This window comes from Chiloscyllium punctatum, chromosome 20 (assembly GCF_047496795.1).
Source record: "Chiloscyllium punctatum isolate Juve2018m chromosome 20, sChiPun1.3, whole genome shotgun sequence".
In the NCBI taxonomy this organism is placed as follows: Eukaryota; Metazoa; Chordata; class Chondrichthyes; order Orectolobiformes; family Hemiscylliidae; genus Chiloscyllium; species Chiloscyllium punctatum.
In genome coordinates, this window is record NC_092758.1 from 41,701,112 (window position 1) to 41,727,747 (window position 26,636).

The window sequence follows — 26,636 nt, forward strand, 5'->3', positions numbered from 1 at the left end:
AATTGCTAAATAGCCACTAACAGCAGGAATCATTAATCTATAGGTATAGAAAGTTGGCCATGTAGTATTGTTTTAGGATTGCAGAATTAAATACAGAAATCCAAAGCTGTTCAGAGCTGTACCACTCTGTTATGTTCTCTTGTTAAATCTTTTGTTGCGAATCTCAGTCCGATAAGTGCTATTCAGGTCGATTTTCATGAAGGAGCGAATGTAAGACAGATTCTTGCTGAGAGGGGAGGATCTTTAACGTCAACTACATCTGTTTGGGGGAGTGAAGATACTGATTACTGAGTCCCATTTTATCAAGTCAAACTCAGTAAGTACCTACCTAAAACTATTTTTAAAAAGAATAGGCAAACTCAAAAGTGTTTTCACCCATATTCTCCTGGCCTGACATGACAGTCCGTCAGCAGAACATGGCATTCAAGGTCATTCCAGAGTGGTCTCCCAGCCTAAGCTCGAGGTGGTCTGGAGACTAGGTGCCAGCATGGACCAGGTGGGAAGGACCATTGTTCTAAACTTCTTATTACCCTAGTTTCAAATTTATTCCTACAATCTGCAATACTGGCTTTTGTTTTCTTTATGCTCTAATTCTTTTTTTCCTCAGAACTTGGACTGAAGAATCTGCACCTAGGTACCCTTTCACCTTAGATGGCACTGTCAGTGGCAACTTGGAAACTTTTCACTATACTCAAATATGAGGACATGACAATAAAGCTAATTCATTTCAATTCAGTTTGACTCAATGTGTTCTGACATGTTATGATACATCACAATGCCGGGCTGGACTTAAACCAGACTTTCTGGCTTACAGATAGGGACACTATGGCTACACCACAAGACAACAACAGTCTGCTGTTTAGCTTTGTGATCCTGGCATCTCATTGTCCTTCTCACCACTGAAATTACATTTTGCCTTTTACCCTCTTCCATTCGGCAGAAGATATAAAAGTTTGAATGTATGAACGAATAGATTCAAGAACAGCTTCTTCTTCGCTGTTATCAGACTTTTGAATGAACTTCTCAAATATTAATTCTGATCTTTTTCTCTCTCTCTCTCTGCATCTTCTACAGTAACACTCTCATTCTGTTTTGCTACCCTGATGCACTTTGTTTGGTACAATCTATCTGTATAGCACACAAAACAACACTTTTCACGGTCTTTTGGTACATGTGACAACAATGAATCAATCAATCTGTTTTATAAGGCAATGGTTCTAAAAGGGTTAATGTTGGAGACTGTATTAAACTCACCTAATCTAACAATGTCATCCAGTCTTGGATGGAGAAACAAGCAGGTTATATGTGCTCCTGGTCCTTGATATGCTGAGGTTTTATGTCTGACTCACCAATGTAACTTGTACCTTCGTTATCATGCAATGAACAACATTTTGTCATTAAAACAAGAACAACATATTTTCATAGTCACGGGTAGTTTATCCTCTATCACTGGAACATACAAACCCTTAGACCCACTACAGTATGGAGAATTGGTGGTAGCGTCCTCACTCAACCCTCCCTAACAGTATTGTTGATCTAGCCTTCCCAAATGGACAGTAGCAGTTCAAGAAGGTAGCACCACCTTTAGAGCAACATGCATTGGGCAATTAATGCTGGCCCAGCCAGTGATAGTCTTTTTTCCTGAATGAATTAAGAAAATCATTAATTGGTGGTGGTTAGATCCACAGCAATATACAACACAAACCTTATTTTTGACTATGATTTTTGCTTATCCCTTTCAGATGTCAATTTCCAATATTAAACTCTGGACGAATGTGCATACATATATTTTCCAGGGTGGAATAACAGTCATGTAACTGGACTTGTAACCCAGACTTCCAGGTTAAGGGTTTGAAGGTATGGATTCAAATCCCACCCTGGTAGCTATTGGAAGTTAAATCCAATATGTAAATCTGGAATAAAGGGAAAAAGCTAGTTGTGTAATTGTCAGCACAAAATCATTGTTAATTGCTGTAAACACCCATCTTGTGACAACTGACTGTGTGGAGTTTGCACATTCTCCCCATATCTGCGTGGGTTTCCTCTGGGCGCTCCAGTTTCCTCCCATAGTTCAAAAATGCGCAGGTTAGGTGAATTGGCCATGGTAAATTGCCCGTAGTGTTAGGTGTAGGGGAATGGGTCTCGGTGGGTTGCGCTTCAGCGGGTCGGTGTGGACTTGTTGGGCCGAAGGGCCTGTTTCCACACTGTAAGTAATCTAAATCATCTTAAATACCCTCTAAACTAATCTAGCAAGAAACTCAGTTCAAGTGTCATTAAGGATAGGCAATAAGTGCTGGTCTTGCCAGCAAAGTTCACATCTGTGAACAAATAAAGTAGATATAAGCTGATAATATGACATCAGGTTTTTTTTAACCATGTCTTAATGGTTGTTTGTTTGCATATCATAGATTACATTTGTGGCTAATTCCACCACAGTATCTCTAGACAGTAAGTGTGAATGGGCATTTATGGTGGTGTCACACCAAAACCTGCTAATTTTATACATCCACTTCCAGAAAAGCCATGAGACTGTCACTGGAAAATGAGGTCTAACCAAAATATTTTCCTAGTGTCTATTGTTCCAAATGAAATAGCATGGAAATTTATAAAACATCTGCAGCAACAAGGAATTTTAAAAAATTAGACTTGAGGTTCAAAATACAGAATAGTTGGCAGAAAAACAATGATTTTCAGACTCAATACCAATTTTCCCTAACTACACATATAGCTCAATTGAAATTACAGAACAAATTGACTACTCAATCAAATGGATTCTTGATAGCATTTATCCTTCATGTGAGCAACTAGTTATTATTAAATGTAAGCACTCTTTTACCATATTCCTTCAATCTTCCCCTCGTTCACCTGTCCACTCTGACCTCAAACCCTCACACAGTTTCAGCCTTTACCACTAAACTTAGATGTCAATTCCAGTTTCGCAAATCTTTGTATAAAGAAACCTCTTCTGATTCCTATTTTGAATCTTTTATTCTTGTGCCGATGTTAATCAGTGATAATTTGGTAGAACTTCATCTTGCCCAATTTTCATTGTGTTAGTGAGACAAAATCAGTTCCATATTCCTGCCTCTAGAATTTCTTTCTGGATTGTTTCATTTAGTGATATGGCATAACATAGCACTGTACCTTACGATTTTTCTTCTTTACTTCATCAATGACAGTTTTCACTTCATTTGCATAAGCCAAGGCTGGATCAGGGTGGTCCTCCCTGAACATGCCTCGGTATGTATCAGGAACAGGTGCCTGTTCAGAAAGTAACATTTGTTTTAATTGAGAGAAAGGTCACAGAACAAATCCTGTGATAAACACTAACAGTTTAATTATGAGAATTCAACATACCACATGAACCCAATCCTTCTGTGGTCTTAGACTTCGGAATTTATAAGGACTGATATCTATCAATGAATTGAGGTGTCCATGGTAAGCACTTTGAATACAAAAGCAGAATGTGGTCAGTAGCATTTACATTATATTAAGGTAGAGCCATAATTTAATGCAATACAACCCTAAATATTATAATACTATGGGATTGTCATCTTCAACATAATACAGGCATTGGCTACGGAACTCATGCAGGATACTACTGTTAAGAAAACTGAATAACGTCGAAAATTTGCTAAAGAAATAGGTTTTGAAATCTATGTTAATTCAGCGATTCACAAACTTATTTAAACTAACTTACTTGTCTAACACAACGATATCTTCATGTTGGGTATATTGTTGAGCCAGCCTGACAGCAAGATCATTTGCCTCCGAACTGTAATGAAGTAAGGAATCACATCATTTTTAAACTGTACATGAACAATTGAAAATATCAAATTTGTCTCCTCATTACCTACATAAGACACACTTAATACTGCCCCCCCCAAAAAATCAATATTTTAACATTCTTTACACAGAGTGTGTATAAAGAAAATGCTAATTGTGGGATCCTTCTAAAATGTAAATTCTCAGTTATCTGATATTGCATTCACTCATTCTGAATTTCTGTGTGATTTTGCCATTTTTCCTGAGAAAAGTCAGAGGTTCTTTTTGGCTAGCAAAATGATATGGAAGCTGCACCAACATTTCTCTTAGATTTTTCTAACATAGGAACCTGATTGTGTAATTTTTAATCAGGATTCAAGGACAATCTAGTTGAGTAGACAGGCTGCTGTGGTATGCCAGCCAACTTATAATGAGACCCTGTTTTAAAAATAACAACTCGGATTAGGAGTGGACTGTTGTCTGCTGAGGAGTTGTTGAACCCATTTAGGTTTAAACAATAATCTGGAAGAATTCACTGTTATTTTCCAGTTCTGGCACAAAAAGTAACAGCTTCATTGGAATTTACATCTTCGTTGCTTACCAGCACCAGAAACACTCGGCTACTATTTCCTTATAGGATAAATGGCAAATAATCATATAGAGTGGGGCAGGATATGTATAATTTAGTAAGAACTGACAGGGAGTGAGCAGATCTTTCTTTCATGATAATCTTCACCAGGCTCACAGGAAACACTTGTTATAAAGATTATATTTGGTCCACAGAAATGTACACCATAGCATATTAAGAACATTATTACATTAACATTTGGATAAGACTTACTGATTATTAAGAAAAAAAACATGATTGTTTTTCAGTATTTTCTCTCACTAGTAGTTAAACATTCTCTTTGGAAGTTTGGAAAAATGCCCATGGCAGTAGACATGGATTAAAGAGTCCAGCTTTTGTTACACGGGAATTTTATTGTTTTAGGAGATGGGTCCTTAAGACTATATATTGGCCAGGAAAAATAACTGCTTCCTTCAAAGGGTAGGCAGGATCTGCTTAGGAAAAAACAAACAGTAAAACTGATTACAAGAGAATATTTAAAGTGAACCAAAATTGGAGTTGACTGCCTATGTTTTCACATTATATTAAAAATGGAGGGCTGATCACCATCAGTAATCTAAATTTAGAAAACACCCAAAGTTAAAGAATTTCAGGCATTTTCACCTTGATATATATCAGTGATTTGCATTGTGTACATGTATATGTTAGAAAGGATTCACAGAATCTAGATTAGAGTGGTGCTGGAAAAGCACAGCAGTTCAGGCAGCATTCGAGGAGCAGTAAAATCGACGTTTCGGGCAAAAGCCCTTCATCAGGAATACAGGCAGACAGCCTGATGGGTGGAGAGATAAATGAGATGAGAGTGGAGGTGAGGAGAAAGTAGCATAGAATACAATAGGTGAGTGGGGGAGGGGATGAAGGTGATAGGTCAGGGAGGAGGGTGAAGTGGATAGGTGGAAGAGAAGATTGGCAGGTAGGACAAGTCATTTAGGTTTAAATAGTAATCTGGAAGAGTTCACTGTTATTTTCCATTTCTGGCACAAAAAGTAACAGCTTCATTGGAATTTACATCTTCGTTGCTAGACCAGCCTCCTTCACCGCCGCTCCCTCACCACCAGACTCCTGGAGGAAGAACACCTCATCTTCCGCCTTGGAACATTTCAACCCCAGGACATCAATGTGGACTTCAACAGTTTGCTAATTTCCCCTTCCCCCAACTCACCCCAGTTCCAAACTTCCAGCTCAGCACTGTCCCCATGACTTAAGACCATAAGACATAGGAGTGGAAGTAAGGCCATTTGGCCCATCGAGTCCACTCTGCCATTCAATCATGGCTGATGGGCATTTCAACTCCACTTACCCGCATTCTCCCTGTAGCCCGTAATTCCTTGTGAATCAAGAATTTATCAATTTCTGCCTTGAAGACATTTAGCGTCCCAGCCTCCACTGCACTCTGCGGCAATGAATTCCACAGGCCCACCACTCTCTGGCTGAAGAAATGTCTCCGCATTTCTGTTCTGAATTTACCCCCTCTAATTCTAAGGCTGTGTCCACGCGTAGTCCCTCGCCTAACGGAAACAATTTCCTAGCGTCCATCCTCTCCAAGCCATGTATTATCTTGTAAGTTTCTATTAGATCTCCCCTTAATCTTCTAAACTCCAATGAAAAAATCCCAGGATCCTCAGCCGTTCCTCATATGTTAGACCTACCATTCCAGGGATCATCCGTGTGAATCTCCGCTGGACACTCTCCAGTGCCAGTATGTCCTTCCTGAGGTGTGGGGACCAAAACTGGACACAGTCCTCCAAATGGGGCCCAACCAGAGCTTTATAAAGTCTCAGTAGCACAACGGTGTTTTTATATTCCAACCCTCTTGAGATAATTGACAACATTGCATTCGCTTTCTTAATCACAGACTCAACCTGCATGTTTACCTTTAGAGAATCCTCAACTAGCACACCCAGATCCCTCTGTACTTTGGCTTTATGAATTTTCTCACCGTTTAGAAAGTAGTCCATGCTTGTATTCTTTTTTCCAAAGTGCAAGACCTTGCATTTGCTCACATTGAATTCCATCAGCCATTTCCTGGACCACTCTTCCAAACTGTCTAGATCCTTCTGCAGCCTCCCCACTTCCTCATTACTACCTGCCTGTCCACCTAACTTTGTATCATCGGCAAACTTCAGTAGAATGCCCCCAGTCCCTTCATCCAGATCATTAATATATAACGTGAACAGCTGCGGCCCCAACACTGAACACTGCGGGACACCGCTTGTCACCGGCTGCCATTCCGAAAAAGAACCTTTTATTCCAACTCTCTGCCTTCTGTCAGACAGCCAATCCTCAATCCATACCAGTAGCTCACCTTGAACACCATGGGCCCTCACCTTGCTCAGCAGCCTCCCGTGTGGTACCTTATCAAAGGCCTTTTGGAAGTCTAGATAGACCACATCCACTGGGTTTCCCTGGTCTGACCTACTTGTCACCTCTTCAAAGAACTCCAACAGGTTTGTCAGGCACGACCTCCCCTTACTAAATCCATGTTGACTTGTTCTAATCTGACCCTGCTCTTCCAAGAATTTAGAAACCTCATCCTTAATGATGGATTCTAGAATTTTACCAACAACTGAGGTTAGGCTAATTGGCCTATAATTTTCCATCTTTTGTCTTGATCCTTTCTTGAACAAGGGGGTTACAACAGCGATCTTCCAATCATCTGGGACTTTCCCTGACTCCAGTGACTTTTGAAAGATCTCAACCAATGTCTTCGCTATTTCCTCAGCCACCTCCCTCAGAACTCTAGGATGTAGCCCATTGGGGCCAGGAGATTTATCAATTTTAAGACCTTTTAGCTTTTCTAGCACTTTCTCTTTTGTAATGGCAACTATACTCAACTCAGCCCCTGACTCCCTTTAATTGTTGGGATATTACTCATGTCTTCCACTGTGAAGACTGACGCAAAGTACTTATTAAGTTCTCCTGCTATTTCCTTATCTCCCATCACTAGGCTTCCAGCACCAGTTTGAAGTGGCCCAATGTCTACTTCCGCCTGTTGTTTGTTTCTTATGTATTGAAAGAAACTTTTACTATCGTTTTTAATATTACTGGCTAGCCTACCTTCATATTTGATCCTCTCCTTCCTTATTTCTCTCTTTGTTATCCTCTGTTTGTTTTTGTAGCCTTCCCAATCTTCTGATTTCCCAGTGCTCTTGGCCACTTTATAGGCTCTCTCTTTTTCTTTGATAGATTTCCTGACTTCCTTTGTCAGCCATGGCTGTCTAATCCCTCCCCGGATGATCTTTATCTTTTTGGGGATGAACCTCTGTACAGTGTCCTCAATTTTACCCACAAACTCCTGCCATTTTTGCTCTACTGTCTTCCCCGCTAGGCTCTGCTTCCAGTCTATTTTCGTCAGTTCCTCTCTCATGCCCTCATAATTACCTTTATTTAACTGTAACACCATTACATCCGATTTTGCCTTCTTTCTTTCAAACTGCAGACTGAACTCTACCATATTATGATCGCTGCTTCCTAAGTGTTCCCTTACTTTAAGATTTTTTATAAAGTCTGGTTCATTACATAGCACTAGGTCCAGAATAGCCTGCTCCCTTGTGGGCTCCATGACAAGCTGTTCCAAAAAGCCATCCTGTAAGCATTCAATGAATTCCCTTTCTTTGGATCCATTGGCAACATTATTTACCCAGTCCACCTGCATATTGAAGTCCACCTCCCATGATCACTGTGACCTTGCCTTTCTGACATGCCTTCTCTATTTCCCAGTACATGTTGCGCCGCTAGTCCTGACCACTGTTAGGAGGTCTGTACATAACTCCCACTATGCTTTTTTTGCCTTTGTGGTTCCTCAATTCCACCCACACAGACTCCACATCATCCGATGCTGTCATTCAGTGCCATAGATTTAATTTCGTTCTTAACTAACAAGGCAACCCCACCCCCTCTGCCGACCTCCCTGTCTTTTCGATAAATTGAAAACCCTTGGATGTTTAACTGCCAGTCCTGACCCCCCTGCAACCACGTCTCTGTGATGCCTACCACATCATAATCATTCACAATGATCTGTGCCATTAGTTCATCTGCTTTGTTACGAATGCTATGAGCATTCAGGTAAAGTGCCTTAATGCTAACTTTCTTATCATTAGAGATATTGGAAGTCATAAGATGTCCTAAGTTATCCTTCCTTTTTGCTGCATTCCCAGTCTGTCTCAAGTTTAAATCTGCCTGCACATATGCTATCCTGCCGCTTATCTTTCCATTTAACTCCATACTCCCTGTCGCTTTCACTTTCCCTTCCCCCCCAACTCAGAAGTTTAAAGTCCTACTGACCACCCTATTTATCCTCTTCACTAGAACATTGGTACCAGATCAGTTCAGGTGGAAACCGTCCCAACGGTACAGATCCCCCCGGTTCCAAAACTGATGCCAATGCCCCATGAAGTGGAATCCCTCTTTCCCACACCATTCCCTTAGCCACGTGTTTACTTCCCTAATTTTCTTATCCCTATGCCAATTGGCACTTGGCTCGGGCAGTAATCCGGAGATTATGGCCCTTGAGGACCTGTACTTAATTTCCTTCCTAGTGCTCGATAATCCCCAAACAGGTCCTCCACCCTAGCTTTGCCTATGTTGTTAGTCCCAACGTGGACCACAACAACTGGATCCTCCCCCTCCCGCTCCAATATCCTTTCAAGCCGGTCAGAGATGTCCCACACCCTGGCACCGGGCAGGCAACACACCATGCAAGACTCCCGATCCGGCTTGCAATGGATATTATCTGTCCCCCTAATTATAGAATCCCCTATAACCACTACTTGTCTTTTTGCTCCCCCCTATTGAATGGCCTTCTGCACCATGGTGCCGTGGTCAACTGGCTCATCCTGTCCAGAGTCCTTTTCCTCATCCGTACAGGGAGCAAGAATCTCATACCTGTTGGACAAGGTCAACCTGCCTATCTTCTTTTCCATCTATCCACTCCACCCACCCCCTTGACCTATCACCTTCATCCCCTCCCCCACTCACCTTATGTACTCTATGCTACTTTCTCCCCACCCCCACCCTCCTCTCATTTATCTCTCCACCCTTCAGGCTCTCTGCCTGTACTCCTGAGGGAGGGCTTTTGCCTGAAATGTCGATTTTACTGCTCCTCGGATGCTGCCTGAACTGCTGTGCTTTTCCAGCACCACTCTAACCTAGACACTGGTTTCCAGCATCTGCAGTCATTGTTTTTACCTAGAAAGGATTCACAGCTAAACGTTGTCAATGCAGAGAATACAATTTGATCCAAAATTATAAAAGCATATCTATTTTCTTTTTGAGAATTTTGGTGAACTGGAAAATGTCCTGGAAATAATTAAAAACAATTCCATTGATTCCCTATTGTGTAGCTCATTCTTACAAACCAAGGTGGCTACTGTTTGATTTTTGGTCAATGACCAGTTAGTTGATCCCCATGTAAGTGCTCTGATACTGCAACTAATCTGAAACACCTACTTTCAGGAGAAAAAAAACATGCTTTTGGTCTCTATGCAGTAAATGGTGTCAGAATGAGGATTTGGCTCAACTATTAATATAGTTCCTTGCAAATCTAAAAGACTCCTAAAATTCACAGCCAAGGAATAAAAATGAATAAGGGACACTTGGCTCTGGTACAAAATAGCAAACAACTGTTAAAATATATCTCACTATAACAAAGAATTATTGCCATCAGAGGAGGAGGAAAATTAATAAATCAAGCTATCAAACTATTTTTAAAGTTAATTCTATGACAAAAGTTTTTAAAAAATCATGACAAGGGTTGTCCCAAGATTCATTAGAGTCAATTAATCACTTTTGTTTTAGCCACTATTGAAATGTAGGAAACTTAGCAGTCAATTTGCTCACAACAAATAATCCCACTTCAGTTGGAAATTGCACCATGGGATTTTTTTGCATCTACCTGAGAAGGCAGACCGAGCTTTAGTTTGGAGTTTCACCGAGGAGGTAGTGAGAAATGCAGATGCTGGAGAGTCAGAGTCAATAACATATGGCACTGGAGAAAGCACAAGTAGCATCTGAGGACCAGGAAAGTTGATGTTTCGGGCAGAGCCCTTCATCACTTAATCGACTTAATCTCTCACCTAAAAACTGGCACCTCCAAAACTGCAGAACTTCATTAATGCCCAAGTGCCAAATGCAATTTGAGTGGGACTTAAACACAGAATCTTCTGACTCAGAGGTGAGAGTAAATCAAAAGAGCTACATCTGATAATTATGGCACCAAATACGTATTTTGAATCATGCTTTCCAATATTTTAAGTTTAATTTCAAAACACTTTGCATTTACATATAATGCTTAGGAAAAAACCATCAAATTACAGTGAAGTTCAAAGTTTATTTCAATTGTGTCAAGAATAAATTTACTAAAAACTGAATTTTAAGCCACCTAGAATAATAAGCACTAATACAACTATTATTTGAAATAATTGATATATAAAAATATTTAAGGAAAATATACATTTAGCAAATTAAAAGAATCAAATTTTACCCAGAATTCACAAAATAGAAAACCGATAGTTCCTGTGGTAGTGTCTCTGACAGTTTCTTTGCATAGTGGACTATATTGTCATGTAGAAAACGTGAATTTGTGTTCAATTTTTTCATTTGCATATATCCAGCTTTCACGACGTCTGGGTGACAATGTCCAACTATGAAAGGAAAAACATGTTTAAAGGCAGGAAATTCATTCAATGCAGCTTCATATTTGAAAACCAATGACAATCATCCATCTAATGGAATCTATATTCCTTAAATCCAATTCAGCTCAGCCAATAAGCCAAATTCTCAAATTCAAATTGGTGTTCATGCAATTTCAGCACTGGGCCTCATTGCAATTAATCACAGGCAGTAATCCCCAGTTGGGTAGAATCACAGGATCCCTACAGTGTGGAAGCAGGCCATTTCATCCACTGAGTCCACACCGACCTTCCAAAGGGCATCCCATCCAGACCCACCGTCCTTAATCTATCCCTGTAAGCCTACATTTCCCATGACTAATCCAACCAGCACATCCCTGACACTATGGGTAATATAGGATGGCCAATCCACCTAACCTGCATATCTTTAGACTGTGGGAGGAAACTGGGGCTCACGGATGAAACCCACACAGACACGGGGAGAACATGCAAACTACACATATACAGTCAATCCGAATTGAACCCGGGTCCCTAGTGCTGAGAGGCACCAGTGCTAACCACTGAGCTGCCCCAGAATGCTTCATAAAGGCTGGATGGATGTGTCCCGGGTGTGAGGAACTAATAATTGATGGTATTCAGAAGGATTCAAAATGTTCTGACATGAATTAAAAATAAAGAGATACATAGAGATAGAAATTAGAAAGAAAACAATATGCTAGATTGTATTGTAAAAGAGCTGGAAGTCTTGTTGCAACTTTAGAGCACTTTGGTGAGATCCCAGCCTGCAGAATTATGTCTAGTTGTGGCCTCCCTACCTAAGGAAAGATGCACTTACTACAAAAGGTTCACTAGATTTATTGCTGAAATGAGATGGATGTTCTAGGAGAATTTATTTGTAGTTACACTCTATACTCTGGCATTTAAAAGAATGAGAAGTTATTTTATTGAAATTTATGAAATTCTTAGAAGCTTAGCAGGGTAGATGCTGATAGCCTTACCCCGTAGGTGGCAGCTCTAGAACTGGAGGTAATTTTTCAGGAACAGAGGTCAGCTATTTAGAACTGAAAAGAGGAATGATAGTTTCACTCAGGAATTTTGAATCTTTGGAACTCTAAACCATAAATGACTGAACACATTTGATGAGTTTATTCAGGACAGAGGAGTTTTTTTTTAACATCAAGGGAAGTGGGGATTGGATGGAAAATGGAGCTGATGATAGTCACAATTTTCTTGAATGGAGGGGAGCAAACTTATTTCTGTTGCTGTTCCTTTGGTTCAAATGACATCTGGTAAAAACAATGACTGCAGATGCTGGAAACCAAATTCTGGATTAGAGTGGTGCTGGAGAAGCACAGCAATTCAGGCAGCATCCGAGGAGCAGTAAAATCGACGTTTCGGGCAAAAGCCCTTCATCAGGAGTACAGGCAAAGAGCCTGAAGGGTGGAGAGATAAGTGAGAGGAGGGGTATATGACATATGGGTGTTTTGCAAAATCTGGAGATGTAACAGAAATGCAACCTTAAATACTTCTGAGCTATTTTTCAGGAACCTCTAGTAGCCCATGAAACCACTATAGGCCCATAAGAACTAATTAGAACTTGTACTACACTCCACTTCATTGATGTCTAATTTCACAATGTTGTCCTACAACTGGCACAGGACTCCAATTTGAATAACAAAATCAGGCAGTCACTTTGTAACAATTCCATTTTGTATGAGGCCCATTTCCACAATTAATCTGTTGGGGAGACTGTGACCAAATCTTAGAAACATGTTATTCTCGAAAGACTTTTAAAAGGACTTTGCCAAGTAGTTTAACATTCTGAATAGAAGCATTACTAGATTCCTTTGACAATCTTATTTATTCTTTTGTTTTTTTCAAACATCATTCCATGGGTTTGTGGATAGATAAGTAATGGGTTCCCACTGGCTGTTTGAAGCTTCATAAAAAAATTGAGAATTCATTGAACCACTTAGCTCTCCCCAAAACTCCACAAGTAATTTATATTCTATAATGGATGGTGATGCATTAAATACATGTTAAGAATGTTGAAAATTTCTGTAACAAAATTTCTAAATTTGGTCTAACTTAGGGCAAAGAAAAATGTTTTAGCAAATTACTTTTCTATTTGATAGAAATCACAACACTGTTTGTCCCTTTATTGTATTAAAGTTCAGTGTCTGAACAACTTTAAGAAAATGTCAGTAAGGCAAACAACAACTCAATTCAAATCAATTAATCTGCTCTGAAAATAAACTATGGTTGCAGTTTCCTTCGAAAAATGTCAGAATGCTTCTTCAAATATGTTTTGAGTAAAAACAATTAATTTTCAAGATATTCAGAATTAATCACATTGAATAAAATGTTATTTTAAAAAGATAGATCTTGTGAATTCAGGTTTTATGAGTTCTGAGTATCACTTTTCCACTTTCAAAACTACAACTGTCTAGCTCTTAACCCATCATTCACTATGACATGTCTGCAGCTATCCATCTGCTCAGCCACACTCCTTGATGTGCTGGCCTTCTTAACACAAGCTTTTTAAATCCCTCTCCCATCTACTCCATCCTCACCATCAGTAACATGTGTGATGAGCTCATGTCTTCTTTGCCATGAAGATTGAAATTATCCAATTAGCTGCCTCTACCACATTCCTTCCTTCTATTAGTCTACTGGGCTGAGAACCTCTAAATACCCCCCTGCTGCAGCCTGAATTTACGTCATTCTCTAGGTGCTTCCAATCTCATTTTATGCTCTCTCTGAGCTCACCTTGCTTCTAAGATTTATCTCCAGCTTCCTCAATGCTAGTCCAACATCCATGTTAATCGAGATTATAAAATGACCCCTCAGGTGTTGTTCATCTTTCCTTAAAATCTGCCATCATTACCCCTCTTCAGAAAACCCTGCCCCTTCTTTGTTGTAAAACACTGCCTCATCTCTCACCTGCCTTTCCTTTTTAAAAGCCTTGGTCACGTTTTTGCCTCTTTTCCTGCAAATCATTGTGTGCATCCCTCAGATCAGGTTTTCCTCAGTACTAAAACAGCTGTCATCAAAATCCCAAATGGCATCCTGTGTGACTGCTATAAAGGTGAAGTCATACTTGTTACCCATCTGCAACTTTTCACATAGTGGATCACACCATCCATCTGTACAAAGTACAGCTTGACTGGAGGTGGGGAGAAGGAAGGTGCACTCTCCTGAGTAAAGTTCCACCTTTAATTAATGTGCTGGAACTGTGGATTCAGCAGCAACAGAATCCTTTCTCACTCTCAGACAATTACTTCTGGTGATTCACAAGGACTTATCCTTGGCCCCTCCTCTACCTCATTTACATAATCTGAAAACCAGTGTCACTTTCCATATGTATGCTAATGACACCCAGCCCTAAATAATTTTCCCCTTTGCTTTTAAGTATCCCCCAGGCCTTGGCTCTCTGTAACTCCACAGGATCTGAGGGGCAACTTTCTTATGCAGAGGGTGGTGCATGCATGGATTGACCTGCCAGAGGAAGGTACAATCACAACATCTAAAAGGCATCTGGATGGGTATATGACAGGAAGGGTTTAGAGCGATAATGGGCCAAATGCTGGCAAATGAGACTAGATTAGTTTAGGATATCTGGTTAACATGGACGAGTTGAACTGAAGGGTCTGTTTCTGTGCTGTACATCCCTCTGACTCTACACAACTATCTAAGAGATCTGCACTCCTCCAACCCTGGCCTCCTGAATAACCCTGATTTTACTTACTTCATGATTGGAAGCCATATCCTTGTGTTAATGTCAGGAGTTTACTGCTCCTTTCCTCCTTTAAATTTCTCTTTAAAATCTACTGCTTTGATCAAGCTTTTGATAATTGCCCCTAAGCTCTCCTATGTGGCTCAGTCAACTTTTGTTTGATGATGCTTCTGTCAATCATCCTGGGACATTCTAATATGTTGATAGTGCTAGATAATTGCAAAGTGTTACTGTTTCAGCAAGTTTAAAGTTGAAGAATGACTGCCTAAAATCATCAGAATCATGTTAATTGTTTTGAAAGAGATTTCTTCTTCCAAAAAGTTCAAAAATGCTCAAATAGCCTGTACTGTGGCAGAGGGACTAATGATATGGTTAATCTATGGTGCATTAATAAAGATTATTTTAATCAGGCTTTGCACTCTGCACCCCAAAGTTCTACTTCAGTATTATAAATAGAAAGCAGCAAGTTTCAGCATTGCTTTGCATAAAGTTCACTGAAGATGTTACCTAGTAAGGTAATGAAACGTCTGGAAATGAACCTTTCAGCTCAGTGAGCAAACCTACATGCAAAACCTCAACCTGAGCTACAAATCTTCTCAAAGTTCGCTTCTACTTCAGTTGATGGAAGTTCTGTACATGCATATTTATATCTGTAGATGGTGCTCTGCTTCCAGCCACTTATAGCAATTTAGATATTTTGTCAATAAGCTCCGAAGAGCAGGAAGTATATTTTTAAACCCTTTTCAAGTGGAGAATAGCCTGTAAAGAAAGCAGGATAAATTCAATCTGTTCAATTACTGCCCCAACAGTCCAGCCTCCGAGGTCAAGGTAATAGAGGCTGAAGTGGCTGGGGCCATGTTTCCTGGAGGGGCGACTTTATAGAGCTTTACAAAATCATGGGGGGGCGTGAATAGGGTAATTAATCAAGAGCTTTTCCCCAGGGTAGCAGAGTCCAAAACTAGACGGCCTGGGTTTAATGTGAGAGGGGGAAGATTTAAAAAGGGCAACATTTTCATGCAGAGGGTGGTGCGTGTATGGAATGAGCTGCCAGAGGAAATGACGGAGGCTAGTACAATTACAACATTTAAAAGGCATCTTGAAGGATATATATTAATAGGAAGGGTTTAGAGGCATATGGTTAAAAGGTTGGCAGATGGGACTAAATTGATTTAGGACATTTGGTCAGCATGGACGAGTTGGACAAGGGTCTGTTTCCGTGCTATACATCTCAATGACTCTAATGGAAGGTGTTGTCAACAGCTCCATCTAGCGACATTTATTCAGCAATAATGTGCTGATTAATGCTCAGTTTGAGTTTGAATCACTGTGACTATTTGGCTCCAGAACTCTAGCAACCATATTCCAAACATGAATAAGGTGCGACAAGATTGGCTGCCCTTGACACCAAGGTGTAGCGTCAGGAAGTCCTAGTAAAACTGAAGTAGTTGGGAATTGGGGACAACTGTTCACTGGTTGAAGCCATCCAAAACCAGGGTTATGGCTATTGAAGAATAATTATTTGAATATGTGGACACTACTGTTGGTGTTTCTCAGGATTGGGTCTTAGCTTTAAACATCTTCAGCTGCTTGATCAATGATCTTCCCTTCTACATTAGGTTAGAAGTAGGAATGTGGGTTCTTGTGGTGCAATGGTAGTGTCCTTACTTCTGGATCAGAAGCCTGGTTCAAAGCCCACCTAGTCCAAATGTCTATCATAACATGTCTGAACATGATTAACAATACTTAGAAGTTGGGATGATTGTTTAATACTAAATAGTTCACAACACTGCAAAAGGAATGTAGCCTACGTTAAGGGATAACATGAGGGCATTAGTCAGTAAGGATCATGGCTCAGGTGATCTGGAAATCATACCAGTATGGGTGAGATTAGAAAAAGCTTGAATTAGAAAATGCTGGTGCAAGTAGATCATAGCGCCTTAACAGTGAATTGCTGAAGCTTGTAACAAAAACAATAATTGTAGTTGACTTTAAATTTTCATATAAACCTGCCTAATCAAATTGATAGACTGCATGAATGAATGCTTTTGTTCCAGTTTCTGGAGCAATACAATGTGGAATCTGTAGTGATTGGAATGACGTCAGCCAGATGGATCTCATAGAATATGAGGGGCTGTAAACTTGGTCTAATCAGGAGTCCTGTTTGACAAATATGAACAGTAGCATCAGAGGTTCTGCTCACCCAAGAAACTGGCTCTGAGCTAGCTGAGGTCAGTGACATGGACTAGACATTTGTAGATCAAGGGTGACTTGGTGATGGGATACCGGCTTTCATGAAGTTATTTTGGTGGCGACCAGAGAAAAACACACCCCTGCACAGAATTGCTCACAACAATCCTCTTTACATTGGAGTACACATTACTCAAATCGTGCTGTTATTTGGCTCCTTTGATTCTGCCACTGGAAGAGTTGGCCAAGAATGTGCTATATTTTCCAGGCAAATGACACTGAGACAAATGAAGAGCAACAAGTAATTCTCCAGACGGCGTGTGAACCTGTAGCTTATTTTGGTTATCAGGAGCCTAACTTTCCCCAAGGCACCAGATACTAAAACCTTTCAAGAGTTGACAGATTTAGCTAAGGAATATTACAGACCCAAACCTCTTCCAATTCCGAGATGCCATCAGTTTCACTCAACAGTTTGAGAATGAGGGGAATTTGTACTGGGATTTTTAATCAAGTTAAGATGACTGGCAAAAGCATGTGATTTTGGTTTAATCCTATGTGAGATGCAGAGACACCATTTGGTATGTGGAAGTAATGATGTGACCATACAAAAACGCCTACCAGCTGAACCCAACTGAACTTCAAAATAAGTGCGACGATTGGCTTTATCATTGGAAAATGCAGCAAGTAGAGCTTATGAGTTAGAGGGAATGCTGATGGAAATGGAATGAGCTTGTTAAATGAGAGTGGGGAGCACTATTTGAGTGAAGGCAATTGCATTGCCTCATTCAGCACATATCCTGAACAGAGTGATCCTAGATCCCAGCAAAGCCCCAAAACAAAGACAAAGCTCAGCCAAACAGTCAATATTTTCTCGAGGATCTGGCCTGCCAGGCCATTGTAGTTGTTACTGTTTTGCAGACTCAAGACAATGAAAGAGTCTCACCAGACCTAAGTTGAGTAAGAGAATTCTGAGGCAAGTATCCAGGAGAGTGGACACCCTGGAAAGTCAACCGACAGCTGGTTTGGAACAGTTAAATTGCTTAGCACTATCCAAATCAGAACCAAAATAAATGTCTGGTTAAATGGTCACCAAGTCCTAATAGAGGTCGATACTAGCACGGCTGTATCAATGATTGCAGAAGCAGTCTTTATCAAAAGTCGCTCTGGCCTCGAAACCTAAAGTCTGTGTAAGACCTCAGCCAGACTGAGAACTTATACAGGGGAACCTTTACAGCTTAAGGGTACAACTTTGGTTCTGGTCTCTTATGAGAGGCCGCTGGTTCAGTTACCACTAACTGTAGTAAAAGGCTTGAGCCCAAGCTTGATGGGCACAATTGGTTGAGAAAGATTCAACTTGATTAGCTCAACATTTCGATCAAAAAATGGCTGCCTAAGTGAAGTCCGAATGAAATACTCAAAGGTTTTCGGGGAGGTCTACTATCAAAAGGGATCGAGGCCATCTTGCATATTGGCCAAGAAGCAGTTCCATGATGCTACAAGGCCCATCCAGTGCCATTTGCATTTTGGGCAAAAGTAGAGGCAGAAATCAGAAAGATGGAAAGTGAAGGAATCATCAAACCAGTTTGCAGTGTAGGCTGCACCGGTTGTACCTAATGAGAAGCCCAAATGGTTCGGTTTGCCTTTTTGGGGATTTGAAGCAAACGGTAAACTGCTTTTCACAGCTGGATAAATACCCAATCCCTCACATGGAGGGATTACATACAAAACTGGCCGGAGGGGGTGGGGGGTGCTGTCCTTCATGAAGCTGGACATGAGCTGTGCGTGCCTTGTGATTAGATGAGGATTCCCAGTAGTATGCTGCAATTAATACACATAAAGGTTTGTACAAAACGATACTGCCTTTTGGGGTTTCCTATATACGTAACCTGGCCTCCATTCTGGCACCCTTACATTTGCTATTGAAAAAGAGTCAGCCTCTGGAAATGATTTCGTAGACAAGATATAGCCTTCAGGCAAATGAAAATGCAGTTACTGTCTAAGGTGTTGGCACACTATGATCCCAAGTGAGATGTGGTACTGACATGCAATGCCTCCCTCCACGATATTGAGTAGTTTTGGGTCAAAGTGGAACTGTGGAGAGGAATGTCTGATGCTGTATGCTGAATGAAAATATGCCCTGATAGAGAAGGAAGATTTGGCGGTACCTTTTGTGTGAGAAAGCTCCACCAAAATCTTTTACAGATGTAAATTGGAATAGTAACAGAACACAAACCACTGCTTGGGCTACTTAAAGTGGACAGCCGTGTTGCCAGTAACTTCAGGTCGAATTCACTGGTGCATACAATTCCAAATTGGAACACCGTCCGGGAGCTGATGTGACGAATACAGACGCATAGAGTCAACCAGACAACCACAGAGGACGTATATTATGGGGAGCAAGAGTGATTGTCCCAAGCAAAGCTCACCACCAGGTCATCTAGGAGTTTCCAAAATGCAGAGGTTGGCGATAAATTATGTCTGGTAGTCAGGATTGGATGCCAACATAGCCATGTTGGTGGGGCAGTGCTCAAAGTGCCAACAAGGACAAAAATTACAGCGAGCAGCTCCCCCACACTCGTCTGAATGGTCAGGTAAGCCCTGGACTCGGTTACAAGTTGACTATGCTGGTCCTTTCATGATCTCTATGTTTTTAGTCACTGTGGATGTCCATTCAAAGTGGTTGAACGTACAAAGAGTTCATTCATCAAACATGGGATGACGATTGAAAAGTTGTGAGCATCTTTCACAACACATGGATTCCCAGAGGTGTTGGTCACAGACAACGGGGCATCATTTACCAGCCTGGAGTTTGAGTATTTCCTATACTCAAATGGCATTCGGCATACAAGGACAACCCCACTCCATCCATTATCCAATGATCTGGCAGAAAGAGCTGTCCAAACTTTGAAGGCAGTCTTAAAGAAACAGTCTACAGATTCACTCAATTCCAAAGTGTTCTGGTTCCTGTTTGATTATAGGACCACATCTCACGCTACAAAACAGACAGCTCCAGCAGAGTTGCTAATGGGGAGAGCACTCTGCGCCAGGTTAAATCTGATCTTCCTGGAGCTGGTGGTGGTGTTGGGGGGTTGGGGGGTTGGGGGGTGTGTGAAACAGCATCAGGAATGCCAATACTGGACACAAGACTCTTCTAAGCGAGAGAGGCAGCTTACTTCAGGGGACGAAGTCAGGTGTAGGAACCACGGGAACGGCTCTGCATGGTTAAAAGGCACGGTTGACTCAAGATAAGGCTTCATGACATTCAAAGTTCGGGTACATGTGGCAGTCCTGAACAAGAATGTGGACCACATGAAAGTTGCTGCCTAGCAATCGGGATGAGAGCAAAACATACTCAGACCCTCAGAACATTTGGCAAGGCGGTCAGAACCTGTGGATTCTCCCCCTCCACCTAGTGTCTAAAAAACCTGTGAGGATGAGATGGACACAGCAGATATCACAACCTAAATGGCATAATTGCCTGTGGAAGATGAGTTTTGGCCAAGATGCTCTGGGTACAAGAGGCAGGCTATAGTCTGGTACAAGCTGCCAGTGTCTGAGTGGCAGTGCCAGAGGAATCAGATCTGGTGTGAAAACGTCTCAGGAGAAGCTACAGGGAAAAGAAAATGGGCCCATGTCCCAGGACTTTGGGGGGTGGGGGGATGCCATGATTAGAATGACGTCAGCCAGAATATGAGTTGCCTGATTGGGGCAATAAATCTGGTCAAATCAGGGAGTTCTGGCTGATAGATATAAACAGGAGTGTCAGGGATTCTGTTCAGTTTAGGAGCTCCGATCTCGCTAGGACAATGTCATGTACTATGCATGTTTAAATAAAGGGTGACTTGGTGACAGGACACCGGCGTTTGTGGAGTTATTTCAGAGCCTACCAGGGCTAAAGCTATTTTAGATGTAGTATTGTGTAATGAGACATTATTAATTAGTAATCTCGTTGCAAAAACTGCGCTGGGAAATATAGTCATAATATAACTGAGTGTTTGAAAGTGACATGACTTTAAATAAAGCCAGTTTAAAGAAGGGTGACATGGTGGTTCAGTTAGCACTGCTGCCTCACAGTGCCAGGGACCCGGGTTCGAGTCCCAGCTCGGTCAACTGTCTGCGTGGAGTTTGCACGTTCTCCCTGTTTCTGCGTGGGTTTCCTCTGGGTGCTCCAGTTTCCTCCCACAATCCAAAGATGTGCAGGGCAGATGAATTGGCCATGCTAAATTGCCCATGGTGATAGGTGCAATAGTCAAGGGTAGATATAGGGTTGGGCAATGGGTGTGGGTGGGTTACTCTTCAGAGGGTCGGTGTGGACTTGTTGGGCCGAATGGCCTTTTCCATACTGTAGGGAATCTAATCTAATTCAAAATGTTCAGCAATAATAAATTCTACTTAAAAATAAAATAAAATTTAACAAATTAGATTCATCCAGGACTTAAGGATAGCATTTTATTAAAAGAGGAGGTTTATAATGTTGCAAGGAATAAGGGGCAAATTTGAAGAATAAGAATGTTTGACATTCCAGCAACTGATGATAAAAAGTTGATACAAGAGGCAAAATAAAAGCAAAGCAGCCAGGATTATATCAAAAAAGAATTGTTAGAGGTTTAAAAGTTACAAAGAGCTTCCCTAATATTATGTAAGCTTTGTCATCTGTTTAAGTTATCTTACCATGAGCAACATTGTTAATACAGTCCAAATATTTTCCGTCCTTTTCGTCAAACATATATTGCCCCTGAGCTCTGACAATCTTGACAGGGTCATCTGGAAAAAAGAGCCTGCAAGAAGATCTGAAAATAAAATGAACAGATGACAATGTAACTAAATCATTTAAGGATTTTTGAAACTTTTATTCTTTCAATATTGCCTAATGGTAATTTTACTGCATTATACATTTCCATTAAAACAAAACTAGAAGCATTTGTAACACAATGCTGTCTTAATGAGTAAAAACACAAACAAAAAGAATAAACCTATGTGCTATTCGGCTGTCCAAAGTGCAGGATTTTAAACTTACGTTGGTTGTTTCCATGCACTTGATACTAATTTCCCATGAATTCTACAGCAGGGCCTTCCATGGGTTCACATTGAGGAGGGGAAAGTGAAGGACTACAGATGCTGGAGATCAGAGCTGAAAATGTGTTGCTGGAAAAACACAGCAGGTCAGGCAGCATCCAAGGATCAGGAGAATCGACGTTTCGGGCATGATCTGTTGAGCAGAATGGGGCATTCGTCCGGGGTTCAGATACTTCAAACCCAGAAGGTAGGATTCAAGCAGAGCTGTGTAATTTGTTTAATGCTGACAAGGCGCCGAGTTTGGTAAAACGGACATTCTTCCCCCTGGTCGATTTTAAATCGCAGAGACAGCACATTTGATTGAATACTTACGCGATGTACTTCTTTCGGAGAGTTAAGGTTTCTTTTTTGTCGTAGAGTTCAGAAGCCATGCTGGGCTGCCTGTCGTTCCCTGTAAGTCGGAAGGTCACGCCAATGCTGCGTTCTTCCTCCGCGGACGTCAGCACTTGGTTTGGTTTTGCACTTCGCTTTGCAGCCGCCAGTTCCGGAGAACTTGGACATGAACCAGGAGAGGAGTGTCCGTCTAGAGAGCAGCTATCCGGCCTCTCTGGGGATACTGGGCTCCCTCTGGCCCCCTGGAAATATGTACTGAAGCAGGGGTGGGGGACATAACCTGGAGACCAGAAAAATGCTCTTGACTTTTTAAAAAATATTTTTACTACATCCATAAGCGCTCTTCACGCAACCGAACTTTCTTGTCCATCACCAAATCACCTATTTTTTTTCATCTATTAACCACCAGCAGCAAAACTCCCGGGTTTTCCAATCGATCAATTGAAATGAAAAGTCCATTAAGGGCATCCGAAAACTTGTGGCTTCAAATAAATCTGTTGGGCTGTATCCCAGCGTCGTGTGATTTTTGACATTGACATGCAGGCTAGAATCCAGTGAGATAGGGAATTGTAGGGTGTTAGTGGGATTAGTGTGGGATTTCAGCACGCAGTAAACATGTTGAAGTTGCACAGAGAGAAACTCTGAAATGCATCAAAATGGCCAAAATGTGATAAGGTTCAAGCCATTGTTGTAGTGCCCTATAAGATGCAACAAGTCGTTGAAATAACTTGTATTATTTGGAAGAATGGGTGTACTTTATATCAGTCCAAATGATGTGTGCTATGGCAAGATTGTACACCAGAATCAGACAGTAAATGTAGGGAGGCCCATCTCAACATTGAGATCATCTTGCTCCATCTTTAATGCTTTTCACAAGCATTATGATGAGTTGTTAATTGATGGTCATTATTGAATCCTTACAGCATCGAAGAGCCCATCAAGTCCACACCGATCCTCCGAAGAGCATCCCATCCAGATCCACCCCATAACCCTATCCCTGTAACCCTGAATTTCCCACAGCTAATCCACCTGGCCTGCACATCTCTGGGCCCTCTGGGCAATGGCCAGTCCACTTATCCTGCACACCTTTGGACTGCAGGAGGAAACCCACGCAGACACGGGGAGAACATGCAAACTCCATGCAGTCAGTCACCCAAGGGTGGGATCAAACCGGTCACTGGCACTGTAAGGTAGCAATGCTAACCAATGAGAGCCACAGTGCTTATTAAGCACCTTCACACCAAAACTTACTTCAGTAATGTTCAGACTACCACCTTATCAAACTCCAAATGCCAAACAAACTAGCAATTGGGAGAACTTGACAAGGAAAACTAAGTGTGCATCTGGCAGGTACAGCTTGCTGCTTGGTCTGAATAATGTATATGTTGGACACCAGGCACTGACATCAGGGGACACTCCATGGGCCCCCGGTCACACACATCCAACAACCACAGAAATTGGCATCTGGTCTGCCAGCCTGTAAGAACCTTCATGACAAATCTCCGATTCACTCACAGGATGCTCTGCACTTTAAGGCTGTATGGAGAAAGTGAGGACTGTAGATACTGGAGACCTAAGAGCAGAAAAGGGGGGTACTGAAAAAGCACAGCGGGAAAGGCAGCATAAGCCCTTCATGCCTGAAATGTCAACTCTCCTGCTCCTCAGATGCTGTCTGACCTGCTGTGCTTTTCCAGCACCACCCTTTTTGACCTTAATGCTGTATGGATAGCTGCATTCTCGACTGTCATGAGAATGCTGCTGCAAGGATACATTGTGCTCAGGAACATTGTTTTTTTTTCCCCTATGGTGCCAGGCATTCCTTCAGGCGGATTAAGACTGCACTGACCTGAGTAGCAACCTCAAAGTAAGATGTCATGTTCAGATATCATGGCCTCCACGGCTGGTTCCGGAAGAGGAGGAGGTCCTGTCACTGTGCCATCCTGCAGTACCTCCAAGGATCTGCCCACACGTGAGATGTCAATTTGACCCTCTCTACCATGTCTGGGGTAAATATCAGGAACCTTGAAGGGCAGCTCTGGACTGATCGTGCTTATCTTTGAAAGATGGCACAGATGCAAGGGAATACTGGTGAATTGTGGGATATCTGGTGAGTGACGAGTTATGTGAATGGAACATATGACAAGGTGGAAATCAGACATCAGAGACTCCATTGGGGCAGGGGAGATCATTAAAAAGGCAGGTTTGGTGAGAGAATTCAGTAGGAATCATGGTGACAAACCATCCAAAAATACCTTGATAAAAAGAAAATGTGAAAAACGTTTCCTGTCAATGGCATAAAAAAAGATTGCTCTAGCGATTTTTGAAAAGATTTGTAGCTCAAGTTGATAGGTTGGTGATAAGTATGTCAGTTCGCTCACGGAGCTTAAAGGTTTGTTTTCAAATGTTCCATCACCATACTAGGTAACATCATCAGCAAGAATCTCCAGTGAAGTGCTGGCGGTATGTCCCACCTCTCTATAGGTCTTGGTTTCTTAAGGTGGATGATGTCATTTCCGGTTCTTTTTTCAAGGAAAGGTACATTGATCTAAATCAATGTGTTTATTGATGGAGTTCTGGTTAGAATGCCATGTCTCTAAGAATTCTCATGTGTGTCCTTGTTTTGCCTGTCCTAGGATGTGTGTTGTCCCTGTCAAAGTAGTGTCCTTTGTATGTATAGAAACTAGAGATAGAGGGTCATGTCTTTTGGTGGCAAGTTTGGTATTCATGTATCCTGGTGGCAAGTTTCCTGCTAGTTTGTCCGATGTAGTGTTTTTTGCAAGATACCATGCAAGAACTGTAAATGATGTCAGTTTTGCTGGTAGTATCTAATGGATCTTTTAGGTTCATTAGTCATGGTTTAAGTGTGTTGGTAGGTTTGTGGGCCACCATGGTGCCAAAGGGTCTGAACAGTCTGGATATATCTCTACTTTGAGGTATAAATTCTACCAGAAATGATCACTCATATTCATCCTTTGATATCCAAGTCATCATCCAGATTTCATATTTTTTATAGTGAGTTCTTTGCCAACAAATGAGATTGCTATCTGCCCTCAATCTGAATATGCGGTTGAGTAGTAGATCAATGGTATATATGCTGGGAATCCACATTTCTGAAGAGAGTGTAAGAGCCTAACCCCATCTGACTGGGGATGAAGACTCAGGAGACAGGTAGGTTTCAGGCAAGTGGCAGTCTTTATTCAAGCAATTACTGGTCCATGTATGGAGAGGGGCAAAGATCTTCCCCAAATCTGGCCTTGACATGACAACACAGTTGTTCCCTTAATCTTCAGTTCAGAGCGGAAGAGAGATATCAATGACACTCTGATTTTCACAGTGAGATACATTTTTATACATTTTAGATTAGATTAGATTCGCTACAGTGTGGAAAAGGCCCTTCGGCCCAACAAGTCCACACCAACCCTCCGAAGAGCAACCCACCTAGACCCATCTCCCCGCCTATACCCCTGACTAATGCACCTAACACTTTGGCCAATTTAGCATAGTCAATTCACCTGATCTGCACATCTTTTGGACTGTGGGAAGAAACTTGAGCATCCAGAGGAAACCACGCAGACACGTGGAGTTTGAACCTTCTCCCCACAGTCATCCAAGGCTAGAGTCGAACCCAGGTCTCTGGCGCTGTGAGGCAGCAGTGCAAACCGCTGAGCCACCGTGGCATTGTGTTATAATAATCACATGCAATGTGGTCACTGTATCCTTCCCCTATTCTATACATCCAATCCTGTGAAATACATAATCAATGATGGGCATTCCTATGGACAGCCCCAAGTTCCCATGATCTCATGGTGTTTAACAGACATTTAATCTCTAGGCCTTGGGACCTCTCTATATACACTATTAATTCACATTCTAAAGTTACTGGCTATACACCTTTAGACATGTTCCAGACTTGCATATCTCTAAAGTCTGTTTAAATTCTGTTATTCATTGTATTCCATGTGCTATCTCTATCAAATTCTGTTATTCCTCTGATTTTTTCCACCATCCCAATAAGATTGTTGGTTCTAACTAACTGCTATAAAGAGTCATAGTATTAATTCCTATCATAAAGTTAGTCATATGCAAAATTTTACAGCTACTTCCAGATACTGATTAACATTCACATCTGTGGTTGAATGTTTTCCCCAATGCTTCTATTATACTTTGGTTATTGTGTATTGTCACAAAGCTAATCCCTTTTTTCTAAAAGCTGTTCCTGTTCTCAAGAATACGGTGTCCTTGGTATTTTTCAGAGGGGTCATAAACCAGCTCCCTCTGACTC

The 26,636-nt window shown here is 41.4% G+C and overlaps 1 protein-coding gene across 1 annotated transcript in view; it reads right to left on the minus strand.

Annotated features, from left to right (window-relative positions):
* Positions 1-22,483, minus strand: part of LOC140492078 (5-phosphohydroxy-L-lysine phospho-lyase-like) — a 49,530-nt gene extending 27,047 nt beyond the window's left edge. The window contains exons 1-6 of the mRNA XM_072590761.1: positions 22,334-22,483; positions 21,617-21,735; positions 10,875-11,034; positions 3,701-3,775; positions 3,358-3,445; positions 3,145-3,261 (exon numbers count right to left, since the gene is read on the minus strand). Of these exons, the coding sequence (XP_072446862.1) occupies positions 3,145-3,261; positions 3,358-3,445; positions 3,701-3,775; positions 10,875-11,034; positions 21,617-21,735; positions 22,334-22,392 (618 nt within the window). The 5' untranslated portion in view covers positions 22,393-22,483. The remainder of the gene's footprint in view (positions 1-3,144; positions 3,262-3,357; positions 3,446-3,700; positions 3,776-10,874; positions 11,035-21,616; positions 21,736-22,333) is intronic.
* Between the last annotated feature and the right edge of the window lie 4,153 nt (positions 22,484-26,636).